This window comes from Zophobas morio, unplaced genomic scaffold, assembly GCF_036711695.1.
Source record: "Zophobas morio isolate AGI-343-1 ecotype UQ-CSIRO unplaced genomic scaffold, CSIRO_AGI_Zmor_V1 ptg000012l, whole genome shotgun sequence".
Lineage (NCBI taxonomy): Eukaryota > Metazoa > Arthropoda > Insecta > Coleoptera > Tenebrionidae > Zophobas > Zophobas morio.
Window position 1 is genome coordinate 8,847,227 of NW_026972117.1, and position 26,333 is coordinate 8,873,559.

The 26,333-nt window shown below is 34.5% G+C and overlaps 1 protein-coding gene across 4 annotated transcripts in view; it reads left to right on the forward strand.

The window, feature by feature from the left end:
• The window catches only part of LOC135127731 (chaoptin), a 477,252-nt gene that overhangs the window by 293,595 nt on the left and 157,324 nt on the right, over window positions 1-26,333 (forward strand). For all 4 annotated transcript variants that reach the window (XM_064054314.1, XM_064054313.1, XM_064054312.1 and 1 more), the window contains one exon: window positions 15,338-15,514. In XM_064054314.1, coding sequence (XP_063910384.1) covers window positions 15,343-15,514 — 172 coding nt within the window. In that variant the 5' untranslated portion in view covers window positions 15,338-15,342. The remainder of the gene's footprint in view (window positions 1-15,337; window positions 15,515-26,333) is intronic.

Genomic DNA, 26,333 nt, shown 5'->3' on the forward strand with positions numbered 1-26,333 from the left:
CGAAATGAAAGCGCCTCCAACAATTTTGTTCTGCGTTTTGGAGATATTAATCCATTTAACAAATACCCCTACACGTGAAATATTTTATGTCAGCAAAACTTTCTCTAACTTTAGTAAATTTACCTCTCCTGTGGTAATGTACATAATCCCTTCCGGATGATAAAAGAGATAAATAAACAAAATTTGATGTATAACTTTGTTCAGTTTATACAGCAACTAATTATGCTTTCCCGAATTTTTTGCTCCGAAGGCAAACAGAAATCCTGTATATCGGTTTAGGGCGAAGCTTAACATCGCGTCTAAAAACAACTTAAATAAAACGCGCACATAGAGAGGAAATGCGGTAATTAATGTTGGAAGCATTTTGATCTTGAAATTTTGTGTTATTTTGTGGTGGAATTTATTTCCTACTAACTAGATGGTAGTTTTTGAGTTTTCGCATTGAAAAATCGAAACGCACCCTCACAGCGCATTCCAGACCCTCAAAAATGAAATTCTGCCTTAGCCACTTTTACTTTACACCCGAAGCTCGCAATTTGAAAGCCATCAAGTATCTGCTTAGCTACAAGTTGTTGAAAAGTGAAGCGTAGTAAAGTTCGCTGCAATAAAGGCTATATTCTCTCTTGACACCCCACTTTACAATCAAGTATCGACTCTTTACTCTTTAGAAGCGAATACTTGCGATATAATAAAAAGCTGGTGAAACGTTAGCTGTCTGGTTTTAGCGAGTTTTCAGGAGCACTGGAAATAAGTGGAGTCCACTTCAGTATCCACGTGTAATACACAACACTAGAGCAAATATAACAGAAGAAATAAAACAACAAAGCGCTAGTTCGTCTCGACCAGGTAAGAACGTTTTAGATACGGCGGTAAAGCGGAATATGACGGTATGCATAATGGAAGATTGTATTAGAATTGCATATTGGATGATGATAACGCTTTCTGAATTTTGTTCCTTCATCTCAGGTTTATGAATTGGAATTGTGCGCTCTGGTTTGTTGGTAGTTCGCATAAGTTTTAAATGTTGAATTGAATAAAACCAGTGCTTCGACGATAACTTAGTAGAACTGAATTAAAATCATCGAACCAGTTAGCTTTGAACTATTTTAAAGAAGACACAGCCTGTACGCTCGAAGAAGTACGCGCGAAAAAATGAGGTGAGCCGCGAAGAAGTGCAGAATAGGGCCGACGTTTGTTTATATATCTGCGTTTTCTGGTCGGAGAGAGCTGAAGGAATCTGATCAAAAGTTGTTATACATATTCGATTTGTGGTGTGTGACTTCGAGTGTGAAGACGGATAGCATCGTCGTAATGGCGGCGGGATACGCCAGAAAAAACTTTTCCTGTGCTTTCTGGAGGGTGTAATTTGAGAAAATCAAAGACACTTTACATTCATCGAGTTTTTTGTGAGGAAGTTATAGCTTTGAAAACGTGGTGATTGGGTGTGAGGTGGCGGGTCAAAGATGTGAGTGGAATTTTGGGGTGATTAGGAGATGCAGAAGAGGGAGAGAAATGTATTTATGTTCGATGCTGCAGTGAATCATAAGGCGCTTGGGGTGGATTAGCAGTCGTGGAGTTTGCGAAACTAAAAATTAGAACGGAAATTAAAAAATATCGCAATTTTGGATTACTCATTAATTGCGGACTCTGCAAGAAGTGGGTTATATTATTTTAAAAAAAGTTCTCTACAACGAACTGAACTTCGAAAGAAAGAATGTTTTTCTTTAAATATCGTACTAGCTAAACAGAATAAAAGATCAAACACAGCTCTGAACGGAAATAAATGATCCATATTGATAGATTTGAGAACTTTCAGTTTCTCACAAGGAAACGCGTTTTCAACGTTAATTTAAAATGTAGAGGGAAAATAAATAGTTTTCTTATCCTAAGGACGCTTAATTATCCACAGTGGTGTGATCTTCTTTTAGGAAATATTTCAATTAAGCATTTGAATTTTTCGGAGACATAGGGAGGCACCAGGATAACAAACATTTAACTGTTTTAAGAGATACAGAAAATATATTTAAGTAACAAATCGTTATTCTGAGAAGGCACTCGGATTATTAATACTTAATAGTAAAAAGTTTACTTCGAGAATCTTTAAGAAACTACCCTTCAAATAAATAAATTTGGCAAGGACGGAAGTTCTTTAAATATTTTATCATCTGACAAAATATAAGAGCTAATACAGCTGTGGACTAAGATAAATGGTCAAGTGGTCTCCGATTTCCTTCTGTCTGTCGTCTAGATGAAATAAATTTGATAGAATGAATCACTCTCTAATTTTTAATTGATCAAATTAAAAACAAATATAGTCATTTTCTCGAAAATGTGAGAACACAATAAATAAGTATTATAATAATAATATTCAGAACATTTTGCTCCATTGTACGTTGAAACTTATGTCAGTGCACAATACACAACAAAACTTTCGAACATACTTGATAGGGATAAAGCACAGAGAAAAGGAATCCCGAGATAAAGAATCCCAAGAAAAACCATCTCGAAAAAGGAACCCCTAGAACCTCGACAGAGGAAAATCCGAGAGAGGAAATCACTGCAGGAAGGGAATCACGAAAAAGGGAATCCCGAAAAAGGTAATCCCGAGAAACCAAATTTCTAGAAAAAAAAAACCCAAAAAATCACAAAAAAGAATCCTGAGAGGGAATGAGAAGATAGGGAATCCTGAGAGAGGGAATCTCGAAAGAAAAGTTCTGCAGAAAGGAAATTTTTAAACCAGGAACCCCGAAAAACAAGGAGAAAAGGGATCCCAATATAGGGAATCACAAGAAAGTGATTCTCGAGCGAAGGAGTCCCAAGAGAATCCTGAAAGACTGAATCACTAAAAGGGGAATCCCGAGAGAAAGTCTATCCCTAAAAGAAAAAAAATCGCGAGATCATGATAAAAGGAAACCGAGAAAAAGAATCTGGAATAAGCATCCAAGACGGGAAATCCGGGAAGGGTAATCTAAGAAAGGGAATCCGAGAACGACAAACCGAAATTGAGAACCCGAGGAGAATCCCAAGAAGAACCCTGAAAAAGAAAATCCCCAGAGATAGAATCATGACAGAAAATCCCAAGAAAGGGAATCCCGGAAAAGACATTTCCAAGGACAAGAATTCCGAGAAAGGAGATTCCTCGAATAGGAACCCCGAAAAAGAGAATCCCGAGAGAAGGAATAAGAAGAAAGAAAATCATGAGAAAAGAAATTCTGAGAAAGGAAATTCCTTTAACGGGAATCACAAAAAAAGGATGTCGGGAGAGGAAATAATAAGAAAGGGAATCCTGAGAAGGGCATTCCGAGAACAAAATTCCGCAGAAAGCAACCCTAGAACAAGAACCCCGAAAAAGGGAATCCCCAGAAAGTGAATAACGAGAATGGGAATCTCGATAAAGAGAAGCCCTGGAAGAAGACGCGGAAAGTGCCCAAAATGAGAATCTAGAAGAAGAGAATCTCGAAAACGAGAATTGTGAGAAAGCAAATCCCGAGAGAGTAAATTACGAAAAGGGGAAAACCGATAAAGGGAATCTAGATAAAAGGAAACCCGAGAAGAAGATCCTGACAAGTCCCGAAAGAGAAAATTTTAAGAAAGAGGATTCTAAGAAGATCAGAAAGAAGGGAAACCTGGAAGAAACTTCCAAGACGGGAACTTCGAGAAAGACAATCTAACAAAGAGAATCCGAGAACGAGAAGCTTGGAATAATCAATCGAGGAGAACTCGATGAGAATCGGGAGACAGAGAACCACGGGAGAAAAGGACTTCCGGGATAGGGAATCTCGAGAAAAGAAATTCCAAGATAAGAAACCTCGAGAAAGAATCCCGAAAGAAATAGTTCCAAAAAGGCATCCCAGAGATAATCCCGAGAAAGTGAATCACGAGAAGAGGAATCTCGATAAAATGAAGCCTGAGACAGAGGATTTCAACAAGGAATATCCCGAAAAAAAGAATCTAGAAAAAGATAGATAAGATCTCGAGAAAGAGTACTCTGAAAAAGTCTACCCCAAGATGGAAAATCCGAGGAGACTCCCAAGAAGAAAAATCTCGAGATCGTGAAAAAAGGAAACCAAGAAAAAGAATCTGGAAGAGGCATCCAAGACAGGAAGGGCAATCTAAGAAAGGGAATCCGAGAATGAGTAAGCTAGAACGAAAAATCGAGATGAAGAACCCGAGGAGAATACCGAGAAATCCCTAGGGACAGAATCGCGAGAGAAAATTACAAGGGAATCCGGGGAAAGGAAATTCCTAGAATAGAAACACCGATAAAGGAAATCTCGAGAGAGGGAATAAGAAGAAAGAAAATCATGAGAAAAGGAATTCTGAGAAAGGAAATTCCTAGAACGGAAATCACGAAAAAGGAAATGACGAGAGAGGAATTACGTAGAAAAGGAAACGTGAGAAAGAGATATCCCGAGAAAGGAAATCCGGAGAGGGAGTAAGAGGTAAGGGAATCGTAAAACATGAAATTTCCAGAAAGGAAACTCCTATAACGGGAATCACAAAAAAAGGGATGTCGGGAGAGGGAATAATAAGAAAAGGAATCCTGAGTGGGGCATCCCGAGAACAAAATTCCACAGAAAAGAAATTCCTAGAACAAAAACCCCGAAAAAGGGAGTCCCCAGAAAGTGAATTAGGAGAAGGGGAATCCCGAGAAAGGGCTTCTCGATAAAGAGAAGCTCTGGAAGAAGACGCCAAAAAAAAAGAGTCCCGAAAATGATGATCTAGAAGAAGAGAATCTCGAAAAAGAGCATTCTAAGAAAGGAAATCCTGAGAGAGTAAATTACGAAAATGCGAAAATCCAGAAAGAGAGTCTAGATAAAGGGAAACCAGGAAGAATGTGCCGGGAAGGAAATGACGAGAGAGGAATTAAATAGAAAAGGAAACGTGAGAGAAAGGAAATCCGGAGAGAGGGAATAAGAAGTAAGGGAATCGGAAGACATGGAATTCCCAGAAAAGAAATTTCTAGAACAAGAACCCCGAAAAATGGAATTCCCAGAAAGTGAATTACGAGATGAGGAATCCCGAGAAAGGGAATCTCGATAAAGAGAGGCCCTAGAAGAAGACACCAAGAAGGGAGTCCCGAAATTGCTAATCTAGAAGAAGAGAATCTCGAAAAAGAATTCTATAAAAGGAAATTCGGAGAGGGTAAATTACGAAAAGGGTAGAACTGAGAAAGGAGATCTAGATAAAGGCAAATCCGAGAAGAACATGTCGAGAAGGGAAATTCAGAACGAGAGGTTCTTAAGCAAGATAATTCTAAGAAGATCAGAGAGAAGGAAAATCTGGAAGAGAGATCCAAGGCGGGAAATCCGGGAAAGGCAATCTAAGAAAGGGAATTCGAGAACGAGTAACCTAGAACGACAAATCTAGAAGGAGAACCCGAAGAGATTCCCAAGAAGAATCCCGAAAAAGGGAATCCCTAGAGATAGAATCACAAGAGAAAATCCCTAGAAAGGGAATCGAGAGAAAGACAATCCCGGAAAACGCATTCCAAACGACAACAATCCCCAGAATGGGGACTCCTAGAACAGGAACCCCGATAAAGGAGATTCCTAGAACGGGAATCATGAAAAATGGAATGACGAGAGAGGGATTAAGTAGAAAAGGAAACGTGAGAAAGAGATATTCCGAGAAAAGAAATCCGGAGAGTGGGAGTAAGAAGGAAGAGAATCGTAAGGAAATTCCTATAACGGGAATCCCAAAAAAAAGGGATGTCGGGAGAGGGAATAATAAGACTACGAATCCCGAGAACAAAATTCCACAAGAACTAAATTCCTAGAACAAGAAACCTCAAAACAGGAATCCCCTGAACGTGAATTACCACAACGGGAATCCCAAGAAAGGGAATCTCGATAATGAGAAGCCCTGGAAGGAGACGCCCAAAAATAAGAATCTAGAAGAAGAAAATCTCGAAAAAGAGAATTCTGAGAAAGAAAATCCCAGAGAGTAAATTATGAAAAGGGGAAAACCGAGAAAGAGAATCTAGATAAAGGGAAACCCGAGAAAAAGATGCCGAGAAGGAAGATCCCGAAAGAGAAAATCTTAAGAAAGAAGATCAGAAAGAAGACGGGAAATTCAAGAAGGAAAATCTAAGAAAGAGAATCCGAGAACGAGAAGCTTAGAATGATCGAGGAAAACTTGATAAGAATTCCGAGAGAGAAAACCACGATAGGAAAGGCATCACGAGAAAAGGACTTCCGGGAAAGGAAAGTCCAAAATAGGAAACCCAGAGAAAGAATACCGAAAGAAACAGTCAGTAGAGCCTGAGAAAGAAAATTCCGGAAAAGAGAATCCTGACAAAGAGAATCTAGAAAAAGATAGATAAGATTCTCGAAAAAGGGAACCCAGAAAAAGTTTATCTCGAAAAGGAAAATCAGAAGAGAATCTCAAGAAGAAAAATCGCGAGAAGAGGAAACGTGAAAAAAGAAATTCAAGAAAGGAAATCCGGAAGAGGCACCGAAGACAAGGAATCCGAGAAAGACAATCTAAGGGAAGGAATCCGAGAACGAGAAGCCTGGAACGAGAAATGGAGAAGGAGAACTCAAGGAGAATCCCAAGAGAGAACTGCGAAAAAAAAAGGTTAATTAACAATTTTGGTCCTTGACATTCTTTCAATATAAAAACACAAACAATCAAAGTTAAGCATGTACCCTAATGATAATACAGTTATTTCCATTAGTTGTTCGCTTTAAGTATATTTCATAGTAATTATCTGCACTAGTTTTTATTTTATGGAGATGATCACCCAACAAACATCGCAAATTCAAATTTTATAAAGTTTAAAAGAAGCAGGATTTATTGGACTGCATTTTTAGGCTGAGGAAAATTTAATCGAAATAACTTTCCACAATTTTTTTAGATAAAAGGTAGTTTCTCTGCGTTATTTTGAGAAATATCGAAAAAATAAACGCAGATTTGTGATTCTGATAAAATTAACACAATGATGAAATTCTTTACGTAAGGACTAAGTAAATATTTCAATTTCGCAAAAATGGTGGAGGCGCCAGGATAATAAATAATTTTGTGAAAGTTTATTCCAAGAATCTATAAAAAGCTGTTCTACAAGTAATTAAATTTTGTTACAAAAATTTTTCTTTAAATATTACCACCTGAATAAAACGAAAAATCCAGTAAAGGTGTGAACTGAAATAAATAGTCAATTGTTTCATAAATTCCCGACACTTTCATTCCATTTTTATTATATTAACGAGTTTATAGAAAGTAGGCACAGATTCGTGATATTAAAGACATTATTTACAATATTTGAGACTTTGCAGACATGCGACAATATCGTAAGTAAAATATCCAAACCGACAAAAAATACAGGTTGTTATTTGAAACGCTTTAAATACACTTCATCGGCTATTTAAAAGTTTTGTGTAATTTGTAATTCTGTTTTGTTAAATTTATTTATTTTCGGGTTTTTAGTGTGGAAATTGATGCTCTAATAACTGATGATAATATTTTATCACGAACAAACCATGACGCTATCTACTAAAAAATTAAAATGCATAAATGAACCAAAATCAATCCACTCAACCTACATTTACTCCAATTTGCTCCAACACAAAACAATGCAAAATCCAGTTAATAAATAACCCCTCTCTCGCATTCCTCCTACAATTTTTAACAACCCGTTTTTCACTCGCCGCAAAAAACACAAAATTTATGACGACTTCCTCCGTCTTAAACCAGAGAATCGCAACTCCGTCATTAAGAATTCATCCCCTATCGATTACAAATTCGCCTCGAGGCACCCCGCCACATTAAAGCCGCGTCTCTTCGCCAAGTCTCCACCTTTAATAATAAAAACCGGAGTCCGAGTCACATTCCGATAAATTTCGCAGTAAGTGGCTGCTCGGATGGCCACTCCATATGCATATACTCAAACTTTTTCTTTATAACCAGAAGGGGAGCAAGTTTCTTATTCTCCGGTGAGCTTCTCTAAATCTATAATTCTGTTTTTCTCTAGCACCGCTGGGAGGCGGCGCTGCAAGAAGCCGGCGGAAGTCGAAGGCTTCTGAGTGCGGTTGAAGACGGCCTGCTAATAATTCACGGCGCTGCTCCCCCAGGACCTGTACGTTTTGAAATGGGCTCCGAGGCGCCGCCAATGGCGGGGCTAATCGGGGGGCGGCGGCGGCGGAAAACGGGGAAATTGTATCGGACACTTTCGGGCGATTTTAACTTGGTCGGTTGGAAAGTTGTGATTATGAAATGGACGAAGTTGAGAGGTGGAGATTTGACAAGTTTTCAAGTTTATCAGTTTCAAGTGTAAACAAAGCACGAGACACCCAATATCCAAAAGTATTTCTAGAACCTAACGCTTCAATTCCTATTTTTATTTTTATTATTATTATTATTGCAATGCTGATGTGTGTACTACAGAAAAATAGCGCACTTACTCTCCACTCTCCCCAGACGAAGATTGCGAACGGTCCCTCCAGCACTGTTTTATCCCTCACAAAATGAATTTCGTGGTGATAAACGAGAATTCGGACGAAATATCTCACAGGAGCTTTTTCTTATTGCAAACGTGCACCTGCAGCTCCGAAACGAGATAAATGCTACAAATATGACATGTCACCTCAGGTATGCTTCACAAAGGAAATTCCGTGCATAGCAAGAAACCGCGTCCTTTTTCCTTCAAGCAAAATGAAGTGCGTTATAGACGAAATTTTCATCTCGTATCCAAACCTGGCCTGTGCTTTGACAGATTGAATCGTCCCACAGGAAGCAAATCGAATGCTACAATTTGGCGAATATGAAATAACAGTAGTATAATAACAATAATTTCTCCGTTTTCTATTCTACAATATTTCTAAGGGTAGAGAGTCGTTTTCTAGACAAGGTGCTTTTTCTAAATAAGTTTTCCGCGCCGAAGGGAAACAAATGTTTGCCATAATAACTCTGTTTCAGTTAAGCTAAATCTTTAGTTCAAAGTTGAGATATTTCCCTGGCAGGAGTTTAACCCCTTTCCGTTCTAATTGGAAGCCATTAAGATAAACTGACGATTCTGGAAAGTAGCATGTAAGTGTGCAGTAAAGCTCCAGTAAGAAGGCACAAGTGTTTCGAGAATTGAACCGCGTCTCTGGGGTAACATTAGCTGATGAGGAGAACATATTATACAGTTTACTCCTTTTCATTGTACACTCTCTTTATCTGTTTTCTGCCTCTTCTGTTCTGATTGCTTGAATGTGCTTAACACTTTAATATGCTAAGTGCAGCGGAGCAAAAAAGCGTGGCTTTAAGTAAGTTGCTGGAAAATTAAACTTTGAATCATGCTTTTGTAGAAACTTTGACACTGAAATGTTAATGAATTCATGTTCTTAAAGTAAACAGAGCCGCAAACGAAAATTAAAATTGTTTATGTTAATTAAGTGGAGTGGATTCGGCGCGGCTTGACGCGGATCTAAGGAAACTAGGCGGAGGGAATTACCAACTAAAGTGTGACGAACTATTTATGTGTTGACTTAAAAAATATATGGGGTTTATTTTTAGATATTTTGGTTTGGAAAACGTCATATTATACTCTACCTATTTTTTCCTAATTGTGAACTAGAAACTATTGAAATGAATTTGCACAAATTCTGTTACCTTTAGAGTAAATGTTTCTTGACATTGAACTAATCTTAATAATGTATTAAAAAAGACAAAAATCGGATGTAAAAAATTCTTCTCCATTTTTCATGACTGATGAAAAAATAGGTCCTCCGTTTGCGTCTGTCTGTACTTTGAATATTGTCTGATCACTCCCACCAAGAATTTCATGACGTCATCTCAAAATTTTACATGGTAAATGCTATTTAAATTTTATAAAATAACATACGCCCGCACTTTTCACAAAAAAATCCAAATTGCAAAACCTAATGTTCTAATGCCTAATTTTCCTTCAAAATTATTATAATTATCGTAAACCTAGAATCAATTTTGAAAAAAAGTGCAAAATCTTATCAGTCTATATTTAAAAATTCAAACTGATAAATATAAAATTCAAAATACTCCAGAGAAAAAACCCAAAATTGAAAAATTTAATTATCTGTATGTTGAAAAGGAAAAAATCGTAAAATCGAAAAATTGAAACAATCAAAAGTTGAAAGATTGAAAATGGTATCATTGAAAACTAGAAAAATTGAAAAAACGAAGCTGAAGGATCGGAAAATTGAAAGATTTAAAATTGGAAACAAAAAATTGCAAAACGAAAAATTGAAGAAAGAAGAATTTGAAATGTTTTTATTGAAAACTCGAAAAAGAGCAAATCGTAAAAGGACTAAAACAAAATCTAAAAATTAAAACCGAAAAATTGAAATATCAAAAATTTGAAAAATTTAAATACTCCTATCAAAAAATTGAAAAATTTGGATGAATAAAAATTCGAAAACTGTGAAGCTAAAAGGTTTTAACATTGAAACATCGGGAATTACAAAAGCCAAAAAATGAAAAAACGAAAAATTGTAAAAAACGAGACATTGAAAAATTAACAATACAGTTTTTGAAAAATCGAAAAATTAATTTTAAAAACTGAAAAATTTTGAAATCGAAAAATCAAGACATTGGAAAGTTAAAAATTTCAAAATTGAAAAATAAACAATTTGGAAAATCAAACTTTTAAAAAATCTAACTCAAACAATCAAAAATCGCAAAATTATAAAATTGAAAAACCGAAAATTTCAAAAATAAAAAATTAAAAATTTGGAAAATTCAAAATTTACAAAATTGCAAAATATAAAGAACTTGGAAAATTTTTCCTGGAAAATCTAAAAATTCTAAAATTTGAATAGTTTTATGATTAAAAATAGAAAACTTGAAGAATCGGAATCGAAAAACTGAAGAAACGAGGATTGATATATCTAAAAATTGAAAAATCAAAAAATTGTAAAATTGACGAATTGATAAGTTCAAGAGCAAAAAAGTTGAAAAATATGTATAAAATTGTTAACCGCAGAAATCACAAAGTGAAAAATTTTGGAAACGAAAAATTGAAAAATCGTAAATTTGTAATATTAATTCGTAATATCGAAAAGTTCAAAATCGAAAAATTGAAAAATTTGGATGATTAAGAATTCGAAAACGTTCAAAATTATCAAACTAAAAGTTATAACATTGAACATCGGACAATACAAAAGTAAAAAAAATGTAAAAAACGAAACATTGAAATATTAACAATCCAGAATTTAAAAAATCGAAAATTTAAAAAATTAAAAATTGAAACGTTGAATAATCAAAAAGTAGAAAGCCGAAAATTTAAAAATCGGAAAATGGAAAATTTGAAAAATAGAGAAATGGAAATCCAAAAATTAAAACATTGGATGACTGAAAATTCGAAAACTGAAAAATTTTTAAATTGAAAAATCAAGATATTGAAAAATTAAAAATTTCAAAATTGAAAAATAGAAAATTTGAAAAATCTAACTCAAACATTTAAAATTCGCAAAATTATAAAATTGAAAAATCGAAAATTTCAAAATTTCAAAATTGAAAAATAGAAAATTTGGAAAATTGAAAAGTTAAAAAATCTGGCCGGAAAATTATAAAATTGTAAAATCTGAAGATATTGGAAAATTTTTCATGAAAAATCTGAAAAATCTAAAATTTGAATAGTTCCAAAGTTAAAAATGGGAAACTAGAAGAATCGGAATCGACAAACTGAAAAACAAAGAATTGGAATATCCAAAAATTAAAATATGTAAAAATTGGAAAATCAAAAAAATTGTAAAATTGAAAAATTGAAAAGTTCAAAAGCTAAAAAGTTGAAAAATATAAAATTGATAACCGCAGAAAAATTTTGGAAACGAAAAATTGAAAAATCATAAATTTAAATATCCAAAGTTCAAAATCGAAAAATTGAAAAATTTGGATGATTTAGAATTCGAAAATGTTCAAAATTTTCAAGTTAAAAGTTATAAAATTGAAACATCGGGTAATACAAAAGTCAAAAAATGAAAAAACGAAACATTGAAATATTAACAATCCAGTAATTAAAAAATCGAAAATTTAAAAAATTTAAAAATTGAAACGTTGAATAATCAAAAAAGTAGAAAACCGAAAAATTGAAAAACCGAAAATTTAAAAATTGAAAAACCGAAAATCTAAAAATAGGAAAATGGAAAATTTGAAAAAAAGAGAAATCGAAATGCAAAAATCAAAAAATTTAATGACTGAAAATTCGAAAATTTTAAAAAGTGAAAAAAATTTTAAATTTAAAAATCAAGATATTGGAAAATTAAAAATTTGAAAATTGAAAAGTAGAAAATTTAAAAAATCTAACTCAAACATTTAAAATTCGCAAAATTATAAAATTGAAAAATCGAAAATTTCAAAATTTCAAAATTTCAAAATTGAAAAATGGAAAATTTGGAAAATTGAGAACTTAAAAAATTTAGCAGGAAAATTATAAAATTACAAAATCTGAAGATATTGGAAAATTTTTCATGAAAAATCTGAAAAATCTAAAATTTGAAAAGTTCTAAAATTGAAAATGTAACACTAGAAGAATCGGAATCGAAAAACTGAAAAACAGAGAATTGAAATATCTAAAAATTGAAAAATCAAAAAATTGTAAAATTGAAAAATTGAAAAGTTCAAAAGCTAAAAAGTTGAAAAATATAAAATCGAAACCGGAGAAATCACAAACTGAAAATTTGGAAAATCGTGAATTCAAAAAATTTAAATATCGAAAAATTCATAATTCGAAAAATTCAAAAACTAAAAATTGAAAAATTTTAATGATTAAGAAACGAAAACGTTCAAAATTGTGAAGCCAAAGGTTTTAAAACTGAAACATTGGGAAATACAAAAGTCAAAAAATGAAAAAACCAAACATTGAAAAATAAAAAAAAATTGAAAAATCGGAAATTTAAAAATTTAAAAATTGAAAATTTAAATATCGGAAAATGGAAAATTTGACAAATTTAAAATATGTAGAGAAATAGAACATCTAAAAGTCAAAAATCGGATGACTCAAACTTCGAAAATTTTAAAAACTTAAAAATTGGGCAATTAAAAAATAGAACAATTGAAAAATAGATATTTTGGAAAATAGAAAATTTGGAAAATCGAAAATTTAAAAAATCCAACTGGAACATTTAAAAATTGCAAAATCATAAAATTGAAAAATCGAAAATTTGAAAAATTTAAAATTTCAAAATTGAAAAAATTACAAAATTGGAAACTTAAAAAATCTAGCTGGAAAATTAAAAAACTGCAAAATCGTATAACTGAAGAAATTGAAATATTCTCCATGGAACATCCGAAAAATTTTTAAAGTTTTAAAATTTAAAATGGAAAACTAGAAGAATCGGAATCGAAAAACTGAAGAAACAAAGAATTAGAAAAGAAAGTACCTATCTAAAAATTAGAAAATCAAAAAATTGCAGAATTCAGGAATTGTAAACCGAAGAAATCACAAACTGAAAAATATGGAAAGGAAAAATTGAAAAATCGTATATTTAAATATCGAAAAATTCAAAATTGAAAAATTCAGAAACAAAAATAGAAAAATTTGGATGATTAAGAATTCGAAAACGTTCAAAATTGTGCAGCTAAAAGTTTTAAAATTGAACCATCAGAAAATACAAAAATCAAAACATTAAAAAACAAAAATTTATAAAAAACGAAACATTTAAAAATTAAAAATTGAAAAATGAAAAATTTAAATATCGAAAAATGGAACATTTAAAAAATTTAAAATATGGAAATTGAAAATTTACAAATCGAAAATCTGATGCCTGAAAATTCGAAAATTTTAAAAACTGAAAAATTGAGAAATAAAAAAATACCTAGAACAATTGAAGAATAGAAAATTTGGAAATTCGAAAATTTAAAACATCCAACTGGAACATTCAAAAATTGCAAAATCATAAAATTGAAAAATCGAAAATTCGGAAAATTCAAATTTTCAAAATTGAAAAAAGGAAAATTTGGAAAATCGAAAACTTAAAAAATCTAGCTGGAAAATTAAAAAACTACAAAATCGTACAACTGAAGATATTGGAAAATTTGACATGGAAAAATCCAAAATTTGAAAAGTTTTAAGATTGAAATTGGAAAACCAGAAGAGTCGCGAATCGAAAAACCGAGGAAACAGAGAAATGAATAATCTAAGAATTAAAATATCTGAAAATTGAAATTCAAAAAATTGTAAAATTGCAAAACAGAAAAGTTCAAAAGCCGAAAAGTTGAAAAATATAAAATTGAAAACCGGAGAAATCACAAACTGAAACATTTTGAAAACGAAAATTCGAAAAATCAAACAGTTGAAATATCTGAAGATTTAAAAATCAAAAAATCTCAAAACCCAAGAATTCTAAAGTTCAAAAGCTGAAAAATTTAAAAGTAAAGATTTAAAACTCGAGAAATTACAAATTGGAAAATTTTGGAAACGAAAAATTTAATACGTCAAAAGCTGAAAATTCGAAGAACTGAAAAATTTAAAATTGAAAACTCTAAAAATGGCAAATCAATAAACTGAAGAATGGAAATTCTAAAAATCCAAAAACTGAACAAACGAAAAACCAAAATCGAAAAATTAAGACTTCTGAAAGTTGAAAAATCATAAAAGCTAAAAATTGAAAAATTTCGAAGTGAAAGCTTAAAAAATTGCCATGGGTTTTGAACTTTGCGAATTTCGTATGTTTGCAATAAATAAATATCCGGCCTTAAAATAATTCTCTGTATAGATGATTTCCGACAATGATTTCCCAGTGTTGTACGAGTAATATTGGTAAATATTTAATTCAACATGTTTTTATCACGAAGTCTGATATCTAGTCAATGGAAAGTTTGAACAATTTTCAAATATTTGCTAGGAAAATCACATATTAGCACTTTGCGTCATATCGCTTTTAAAGAATCATATCTTTATTATTGGCACACTTTTCCTTCTGAAGTTTCTGATGCACTTGTGCAAAAGTTAGACGTACGTAAGTGCATTCATTCCTACTCCATTTTATATTTAGTAGTTTTAAATTAAATATTACATCACATTAGATTTTAGTTAGTTCAAAGATAGTAATGATCACACTCATCTATGACTCGTGTAGCAAACTGCATTCCCATGATAATCTCAATCACTACATGTAGTACTTTAATAATTTCGCTCACGATTTCTCCAATTTAAAAAAACTAAAACAGTAATTGCAAAACTGCATCCTCGCAGACATCATCTTCCCAGCGCCCTCTTTCTCCCGACATGTACATAATATATGACAAAACTAAGTGAAACTAGAAAAGATGAAGACATCACCTTCCGGAATTTAATCTAAGAGCAATCCATTTCCGTCAGCGTCAGTCCGTGACAATTCCCCTTGCACTTAATAAAACAGTGTTGTTTTCTTTCCAGATACAATGCTTCTAGTATGGACAAGTCTAATGGTCCAGCTGGTTCGAATTTACGCCCTCCAGTCAAACAGTTGCGGCTTCAACTCTATGTGTACGTGTTCCCCGGACCAACATGACCCCAACTCCCGGAGTATTCACACCATCAGTTGCTTGTCGGTGCCGTTCTATAAGTTTCCAAGTGAGTAGGAACAGCAGTGTCACTCGTACTGATTAAGTTTTGACGTGTTGCTTTCTAATTTGATTTGCATAAAACGGAAACTTCGGGAACAGCTAGCGGCAGCCATTTTGGGCCACGTCAAGGTCACAGCTAGACGTTAAACGCTGTCACGACCTTCTTGCATCGACAAAGTGCTTGTTTGTTCGGAATAACAGTTCTTCAGTAAATTTTGTTTATAAACTTGAGATGCTGCTGTTTATAATTATTCAGTGAAGTTCATTATGGCCTGGGAAAACGGTGGATTTATTTACGTTGTTAATAAGTAAGATTTTTTCATTATGAACAATGGAAAATGAGCGCCCCGGGTCACAACCCCTTCAAAGGGGCTAAAAATAAATTTCTAATATTTGTTGTTCGGTGTGTCACTTTCCCCATGGCTAAAGTCGTTTGCTCGGGTACATTGAAATTAGGATTTTTTTTTGCTGAAGGCGATCTACAAATTGGCCCGGAATTTGTTTCAAAGTATTTCAACTCTAAAAATAATTAATTATCTTTGGTGATGTAGCAAAGGATATTTACCTTTGTACAAACCAACTCGGGATGGAGCTTTAACAAAAAAATTCCGACACAAACTTATTAACTTATTCACTTTAGAGTTTACTGTTTGCTCCTAACAAGTTCATATTTTCTGTCGGTCGAGTGTCGGTTTTCTGTATCGATTTTTACTAGACAAATAATCTCCAAAACTCTCGTATTATGTATAAATTATCATTACTGTTATTATTTCCTGATTTTCGATTTAGTTCCTATGCAACCATTGTTGTTTTGTTTATGTACAAAACCGGGAATACCTCAGAGTTCAAGGTTGAGGCCCCATGAATTTTCATGAACGAGGTTTTAGGGTTCGTCGTCCGAAGTTTTGTGGATATACACACAATGAAACTAATGACTACAAAAATATTGGAGAAAAATGAAACTTGTTTGATTTCACAAGGGAAAAAGTGCTGCCGAACAAATACAAGTAACTGTTAAAGTACAGGCAGGGTGTATCCAACAAATGTATTCTCCGTACATGCTTAACTTCGACTGTTTATGTTTATACTTCGAAAGAATTCGACTTTTAAGCGCGTACAAATTTCATTGATTTTGTTTGCTCAAGGTGACACATTTTTGTTTTGATTAACCGCTACTTCAGTGCTTGCCAAATATGATTTTTATCTATCAACACCATGCATAATTTGTGGAGCAGCGATAAGATAAAGTAAATAGTAAATATAAATATAAGCGGCAACGACACTGAAATCAAATGTTTTTTATCTTGCTCTAACTGCGGAGACATCAGCGAAGGAAGTATTGTAATCGAGTCCATCGGGCGACTTGTTACTTTCATGTTTTTTCGACTCCCATTGATGATGTCATCTTACAACTTTATCAAATAACGTTATTTAAATGCTAAAAAGTAACACAGTCCTTGTAACTTGTGGTTTATGAATCCGTGTTGAATTTTTGTCCTAGACATCGAGCTTTTTTCGAATTCTATATTTTTCAACTTTAGATATTTTATTTTTGAAAATTTTTAGTTTTTTGATTCATCAATTTCTCGATTTTCAGTGTCCCGAAGTCTCAATTTTCCGGCAATTTTAAATTTTCGAATTTTCAAGATCTCGATTAATCGATTTTTCGATTTTTTTATTTTCCCATTTCTCATTTTCTCGACTTTTCGATATGTCGATTTTTCGACTTCTGATTTTTTAGTGTTTCAACTGAAGTTTTCGATTTTTCGATTTTCCGATTTCTCAATTTTTCTATTTTTTGATATTTCGATTTCTCGATTCTTCAATGAGACGAAATTTTAATTTTTCGATTTCTCTATTTTTCAGTCGCTCAATTTTTCTAATTTTCAGTCTTTCGACTTTTTAACTTATAGATTTTTCATTTTCTTGATGTTTCAATCCCTCCATCTTTTAATTTTTCGAATTCTTACTCGAATTCTTTTCGATTTTGGGCTACTTTGATTTCCCGTTTTTTAGACTTCTCGGTCTTTTCGTGTTTCGATTTCTTGATGTTTCAATTTTTCGATGTTTTCGATTTCCCAGTTTTTGGACATTTTAGTTTTGGCATTTTTCGATTCCTCGATCTTTCACTTTTTGGACTTACGGTTTCAATTTGCCGAATTTTCTTTTTCTCGATCTTCTCGTAGAGATTTTCTCTGAAACATTAGGAAATGTTTCGTTTTTCCACAATTCCTCGATGTTTCGAATTCTCAGCTTTTCGATTTCCCAATTTTTCGACATCAAAGTTTTGAGATTTTTCAATATCTCCACTTTTCAGTTATTCGCCTTTTTGTGTATTTTAGATTTTTCGTTTTTAATTTCTCCAATTTTTCGATTCCTTGATGTTTCGATTTATCAATTTTTCAATTCTTCAATTATTCAACTTACCGATTTTTCAGTTCTTCAATTTTTCTATTTTTTAATGTTTCGAATTTATAATTTTAGATTTTTCAATTAAATATAAGATGTGTCGATTTCTCTGTTTCAATTTTTCGATGTTTTCCATTTCCCAGTATTTCGACATTTTAGTTTTGGCATTTTTCGATTTATTACAATTTCGATATTTAGAAATTCGATTATTCAATATTTTTAATGTTACATTGTTAAATTTTTCAATTATTGTTTTTTTCGATTTTGGATTACTTCAATTTTTCGATCTTATCATCTTTCGATTTTCTAATGTTTCAGTTTTTCGATTTTTCGTTTTTCCAATTTTTCAAAGTTTGAATTTCTCGGCTTTTCGATTTCCCAGTTTTTCGACATCTAAATTTTGGAGTTCTCCATTTCTCAATATTTCGACTTTTTGTATTTTGGATTTTTCGTTTTTAAATTATTCAATTTTTCGATTTATCAATTTTTCAATTCTTCATTTATTCAACTTCTAGGTTTTTCGAATTTTCAGTTCTTCGATTTTTTCTATTTTTCAATGTTTCGAATTTTCAAATTTAAAATTTTTCAATTATATAATGTTTCGACTTCTCGACTTTTCGATATTTATCGGTTTTCGATTTTTTGGGTTTTCAGTTTTTCGATTTCTCGATTTATCGCGATTTTGACGTCTGGTCGATTATTTATTTTTTTTAATGTTGAATTTTTTAATTTTTCAATTTTTGGTTTGATTTTTCGATTCAGGGCTACTTCGATTTTGCATTTTTTCTATTTCTTGACTTTTCGATTTATCGATCCCCTCGTCTTTCGATTTCCTAATGTTTCAGTTTTTCGAATTTTCGTTTTTACAGTTTGTCGATGTTTGAATTTCTCAGCTTTTCGATTTCCCAGTTTTTTGACCTCTAAGTTTTGGGACTTTTCAAGTTCTCCATTTTTTTGAGATTTTGTATTTTCGATTTTTTGTTTTTAAATTATTCCATTTTTCGATTTCTTGATGTTTTGATTTATCAATTTTTCAATTATTTAATTTCTCGGTTTTTCGATTTTTCAGGTCTTCGATTTTACTACTTTTCAATGTGTCGAATTTTTAGATTTTAGATTTTTCAATTATATGATGTTTCAATTTCTCAATCTTTTGATTTTACGACTTATTGGTTTTAGATTTATCGGTTTTTCAAATTTTTAGGTTTTTAACTTTTTGATTTATCACTTTTTCAGTTTTTCGATTTATCGCGATTTCGACGTCTCACCTATTCGATATTTATTTTTCTTTATGTTAAATTTTTAAATTTTTGTGTTTAATTTTTCGATTTTGAGCTATTTCGACTTCTCGATTTTTCGATATTCAATTTATTCAATGCTTTTAATGTTGAATTTTTAAATTTTTGATTTTTGGATTTTGGGCTAATCCGATTTTTCAATTTTTCTATTTCTTGACTTTTCGATGTCTCGATCTTCTCATATTTCGATTTCCTAATGTTTCAGTTTTTCGATTTTTCGTTTTTCCAATTTTTCGATATTTGGATTCTTAGCTTTTCGTTTTCCCAATATTTCGACGTCTAAGTTCTGAGAATTTTCAAGTCCTCCATTTCTCAATTTTTCGACTTTTTGTAGGTATTTTGGTTTTTTCGTTTTTAAATTATTCAACTTCTCGCTTTTTGGATTTTTCAGTTCTTCGATTTCTCTATTTTTCAATTTTTCGAATTTTTAAATTTTAGATGATGTTCCGATTTCTCGATCTTTCGATTTTACGACTTTTTAGATTTTTGCGGTTTTTCAATTTTTCGAGTTAGATATAACTTTTATATTTATCACTTTTTCAGTTTTTCGATTTCTCGATTTATCGAAATTTCGACGTCTGGACTCTTCGATTTCTTGATTTTTTTCTCGAGTTTTTATTTTTCGATGTTACGATTTTTCGGTTTCTCAGTTTTTTGATTTTTTGATTATTCGAAATATTCAATTTTTTAATGTTCACTGATTAAATTTTTCACTTTTAATTTTTCAATTTTGGGTTATTTCGATTTAAAGATTTTTTTGACTACTCCGCTTTTCGATTTCTCAATGTTTTAATTTTTCGATTTTTCAATTATTCGATTATTAAATTTTTTTAATATTAATTTATAAAATTTTTCAATCATTAATTTTCCGATTTGGGGCTATTTCGATGTTTCTGTTTTCGACTTCTCCAATTTTCGATTTCTCGATCTATTCATGTTTCGATTCCTCGATGTTTCCTTTCGATGTTTCGATTTTTCGATCTCTCGGTTCTTTGATTTTTCTATTTTTCAATTTTTCGAATGTTTAAATTATAGATTTTTCAATTATATGATGTTTCGATTTCTCGATCTTTCGATTTTACAAACTTATCGGTTTTAGATTTTTCGATTTTTCAAATTTTCTATTTTTGCCTTTTCGATTTATCACTTTTTCAGTTTTTCGATTTCTCGATTTATCGCGATTTTAACGTTTAGAGTTTTCCATTATTTAGTTCTCCCAATCTTAAATTTTTAAATTTTTCTATTTTTAATTTTTCGATTTTGGGCTATTTAGATTTCTCGATTTTTCGACTTCTCGACTTTTCGATTTCTCGATTTTTTCTTCTTTCGAGTTCTTGATGTTTCAATTTTTCGAGCTACGATCTTTCAATTTCTCGGTTTTTGATTTTTCGATTATTCGAATATGCAATTTTTTTTAATGTTGAATTATTAAATTTTTCAACTTTTAGTTTTTCGATTTTGGGCTATTTCGATGTTTCGACTTCTTGACTTTTCGATTTTTCCATGTTTCCATTTCGATTTAGCCGCTTTGCCAAGTTTTCGTTGCTGGAGTTTTGAGCTTTTTGATTTCGCATTCTTGCGACATTTTCGTTTTGCAATTTTTCAATTTGTCGATTTTTTTTTATTTTACATATTTTCGATTTTGGGCTATTTCGACTTCTCGATTTTTCAACTTGTCAACTTTTCGATTTTCCAATTTTCCTATTTTCCGTTGTTGGACTTTTTAGCTTTTTGATTTAGCAGTCTTTCGACATTTTCGTTTTGGGACTTTTCAATTTGCCGATTTTTCTGTTTTTCGCTTTTTCAATTTTTCGACTTTAAATTTCTCAATATTTTCAATTTTTGGATTTTTCGTTTTCTCGATTTCTTGTTTTTTTCTCAATTTGTCAGTTTTTAGATTTTTCATTTTTTCTATTTTTTTAATTTTACATATTTCGGTTTTTCAATTTTTTGATTTTATGATTACTAAGTCAAACGAGAACTTACCGAAGTTCGACTGTAATTGTCCTAGCAGTCTCATCCGAAGAGATAACAACCAGGTAGCTTCCCTTGTGATGAGCGAAACCACAATTTTCAGAGAGGATGCACAAAACAGACATGCGCAGCCCCTCCATACTCCGTACCGGCACATTCCAGACCATTGGTTCAAAGTGCACAGTATATACAAGGAGGAGCGCCGCACCAAATTTTGGGGGTCGGAATGTACTGAATATATATTATAAATACATACATATATATCTATACGTACAATAATTTCGGATGCTAGTCGTGGTAGGGGAGGGAATGTTATCTCTTCGGATGAGACTGCTAGGACAATTACAGTCGAACTTCGGTAAGTTCTCGTTTGACTTAGTAATTGTCCAACGCAGTCTCATCCTCGAGATAACAACCAGGTAGATGTTTAGAGATTCGGTGGCGCGACGAAGTGTATAATATATTTACAAAGGAAAACATAGAACGAAGAATTTATTGGACAACTTAAGGTCTGTGAAATGTTAAAATCAGGTTGTCAAGATTGCTCGAGCAAAGGAGTCTGATTTGGAAACAGGACGATTGTAAAATTTTTGAAAAATTTCGGACTTTTTCGACCATCCGGCAGTTTGCTGAATTGTGTTTAGTGAGACTCCCTTTCGCAATGCTGCTGAAGTAGCGGCGTGGCGAGTAGAATGTGGAGTGAAGATACTTATCTCAATGCCTGCTTGGGCTAGAGTGGTCCTGATCCATTTACTCATACACCAGAAAAGTCGTGACGTCATCAGTCGTGGTTGCTATAGCAACTGATTCCAAACACAACAAACCAGTGCCACTGATTCCACTTGCTTATGGCCATTTAACACAGGTAACCATGGCAACCATTTTTGTTTGGAATCAGTTGGAACGCGCCAACGCCTATGTGACGTCACACTTTTTGCATGCATTGTTTCTTTATGCGCTCGTCTGGTGTGGTTGTCGCACAGTGAGAAAAAGAAAGTCCTCTTGTGTTCGCAATGGCGAGGTGCGATCTAAATATTCTAGCAGAGTTGAGGCTACACAAAGCTCTGGTCGAGCAGTAAAGAACGGTATCTGTAGACCTGGCTGAGAACAAGCAGTCAAAGAGGTCTTGGTGGGGGCCGTAATTCGGATCTGAATTCGTGTGTTAGATCGGTGGATGTTTGAAGCACCGATTAACGAGAGCGTTTTGGATTCGTTGGCCGGTGATGAGAGCAAGCAAGGTGCACAATTTATAAGTGAGCATTTTCAACGGTATTTGCAAAACTGGATGAACTTTGGCAAGATAAGATAATACCACGTCGGTATCCCACGTGAATTCATATTTTGGTCGGGAAGGTCGCAAACGACAAATACCTTTTAGGAATCGTTTAATACTACGGTTGGTACCGATATCTTCCGGTAAAATTAGAGCTAGGGCCGAACGGTGTGAATTAAATGTACCAAACGCATTCGTTGTGTTCTGGAATAAATGATTTAGAAATTGCAGAACCTCGTTGATCCCTACATGGAAGGGATCCAATGCTTTTTTCTTGCAAAAAACGCCACCAATATTTATACGTGGTGTTATATTGTTTACGGGTATCCTCTGAGAGTGACTGTAGCAAAGTCGGGATTACATCGCTCGGAGTACCCCTGGAGGCAAACGCTTGGCGGATAATTTCGCTGCAACCAGGGTAATCTTCATCGGGCAAGGGGTCCCGCTGTAAGGAGAAATCAGTAAGAGAGGGTCAGAATCGAGTATTAAAGGTTCTCCCTCAAAAAGTGGGTACCAAGGTTGTACAGGCCATTGGGGTACTACCACAATACCTTCAGCTTTATCACGAATAACTTTGTTTAAGGCCCGTAAAATCAAACTAAAAGGAGGAAAAGCGTAAAATCTGTGGTTTGATCACGAGATAGTGAATCCATCGACAGCCACAGATTCGAGATCAGGGCGCCAGGAAATGTAGGTACGTCATTTTGCGTTCCCGTATGAGGCGAAGAGGTCAAGTTCTGGAGGGCCATATTTTGTGATAATCTGAGTGAATGCTGAGGAGGATAGCGACCATTCTGTGTCATCGGGTAACCTGCGAGATTCAAAATCGGCCAAGTAGTTACTCGCTGAACTAACGTAAGAGGCATACAACCAGATATCCCGTTTTTCACACCACTGCCAAATAGTACGAGCTAAATGAGTTAATGTAGGATGCTGCAGACTGCCCATCCGGTGGATATAGGAAATCGCCGTGGAATTGTCTGAACGAATTAAGACAGTGATGGAAGATTGCGTTAACTCTGAAAACCATAAAAAATGGCTCGAAGTTCTAAGACATTAATATGGTCACTGGAAACCTCTAACAGCCACCATCCGTTGGTGCGTTCACCTTCACAATATGACCCCCCTCCCCCCCCCGCCCGACAACTATCAGTAGTTGGGGAGAGTTGCATTTTTGCCCCATAATGGTAAGAAGGCGATCGCAGGGCTAAAAGTTTGTCTCGTTCTAATGGTTTAGTGTATTATTTCTCGGAGACGATTCTGTTTGAGACGAGGTAGACTAAGGGTCATACTCTGTGAACATAGCTGAAACCCTAGAAACTTCACTTGTTGACTAGGAACGATAACACTCTTCGACCAATTAACTAGAAATCCCAATGATTCGAGTAACCTGATCGTATAAGATGTTTTTGAAGTACAATTCAGCTTTGTTTGGGCAATAATTAAGAAATCATCTAAATAATTAACGCAGAGGATCCCATTAGTGCGTAAGCTCCGTAGGACAGGTTTCATAATCTTGGTGAAAATATAGGGGGCTACTGAGAGCCCAAACGGTAGGCAAGTGAACTCATACAATACATTATTTTGTTGGAACCGCAAATACTTCTGATAAGGTTGAGCCACTGAAATTAAGAAATAGGCGTTTTTTAAATCGATGGTTGTAAACCATGAGTCGGGCTTAGTTAGCTTTGTAACTGTACGAATGTCCTCCATTTTAAAGTGAGGAGGTTCAAGGAACTTGATCAATTCTTTAAGATTAAGAATGAATCGGGAATCACCATCTGGTTTTTGAACCAAAAAATACGAAGACAAAAATTGAGCTTTGCAAGGTCGACAAGGACGGATTGCACCTTGGGCAAGTAGTGTCGCAAAAGCCAGCTGCATTTTTAACTCTTGGTCCCGTTTTAAAGAAGATAAAAGGGGGAGGCTTTGGCTGAAACGGGGTATGTGTAAAGGGAATTCCTAGTCCCTGTATCCATTCGAGAACAACCGGGACAGTAGTGACAGCCTGCCACGAACTTAGAAAAAACCGGAGTCGCCCTGCACAACCCACCTCTACTGGCGTTTGGGGGGATAAGTGTCCTGTCAGTAACTGCGTCGTCGGTCGCTGGACGGCTGGCTCCTGGTTGGTCAGGGTCTGGAGATGCTCGGCCCGGTTCGCTGCTCCCGAGGGCGAAGCGGGCCTTGCCTGTTTAAAGAAGTTCTGGAAGTCGACGGCGTCGAGGCGACTTTGCGGTACTTGGGAAACGGTGGCCGACCCGAAGTAGGTACTAGCAGGTTGTAAGTCCTGACTGGATTTTTGAACGGCTTTAGCCGTCTTGATACGTTCGCCCAAGTCAGCTCCAAAGAGATATTCGCCCGGGGTGTCGTTTTGTAGGGTGTCCGTAACGGAACGATTTAGGTTCTGAGCAATATTGTATCGACGGGATCTAGACATTTGGAAAAAATAAGTCAGTCAATAGCCGACCCGCATCGAATAAAAGCGGCAAGATGGTGGTACGTCCCGCGTCAGTTGTCTCGTCGGAGCTAAGATAGTGATTAATAGCAACAGCCAGTGGCGTTAAAACCAAACCCAACTGAGTTTGTAAAGTCTGGGCAAATTTATCCTTCTTGAGAAGGGATTCCCCCAAAGCCGGGGTGATCTCGGCGTTTAACTGAGGGGCCTTTAGTGGTGGACAATTGACCGGAATCGGGTATTTTTCTCGGGCTTCTGTTTTTTCAGAACTGGACATGCCATGGGCCAAGGCATACGACCAACGGGACGCCAATGCCGAATGCAGACGGAATACGAACGCCGCTGGAATAGTCGGATCTGCTCCCAGCAGCTCCAATATTTCGTTTTCCAAGGCCACGTCGTTGCAGTCGAGTACCTCCGAAGGAACCTCTGGCTGGAGCTCCGCGGTTACAATGACCGGAGATGACGTCGGGCATCGAGATGTGCCGCGAACATCTCTCGAGGTGGAGCGCCCGCTACACGAGGGTGGCGTCAAATTGGCTTGACGCCGAGTACGGCTCTGTGGCCGGTGCAATGAATCAGCGCCCGGACTGGAATGCCGAGAAGACGACTGATCTGACGTCGGCAAGAATGCGAACGCCGGATGTCTCGACTGGAATGATGACGTAATGCTGCTTCAAGGCGTTTTATGCGACGTTCGAGGTGGTGCTCTCGCACTGATTCGGGAGAGGAATCACGAGAAGGTGTTCTTTTCCGTGATTTTTCCCATTTTGTATGGTCGAGAGCTAAGGGGGCCTAAGGACGTATTTCAAAAATGAATTACTTACCAGTAGGTCCCTGGAATCACAAATTAAGAAACAAGAAAAACGAGGAAGGTGGTTCCGCTGTGAGCACAAGAAAGCGAATGGTCTGGAATGTGCCGGTACGGAGTATGGAGGGGCTGCGCATGTCTGTTTTGTGCATCCTCTCTGAAAATTGTGGTTTCGCTCATCACAAGGGAAGCTACCTGGTTGTTATCTCGAGGATGAGACTGCGTTGGACAATTTTTGATATGTCGATTTCCCGATTATTAATTTTTTAATACTTCAATTTACCTTTTACCTTTGACATCCAAAATTCAAAATCTTTTGTCTCCTATTATATTTTTTTTTTTTTTCTAAAAACTGGACTTGTTCAGTACTTCAGAGGTGATGGAAGTTTTATCTAATAACATGAGACCAATTTTTTTCATTGATAAAATCTCAAAAACTTACACTGCACGGGTCGAAATTGACATGCCTGTCATTGCTGAAGCAATGTTGATCGGAACATTTTCAAATGGGAGAACTCGCCAGAAATCAGACACAATCTTGTGTACGAATCATAGACAGTGGCGGAGTGATTAAAGTAGGGTACATTAAAAACCAAGCTACAAGAA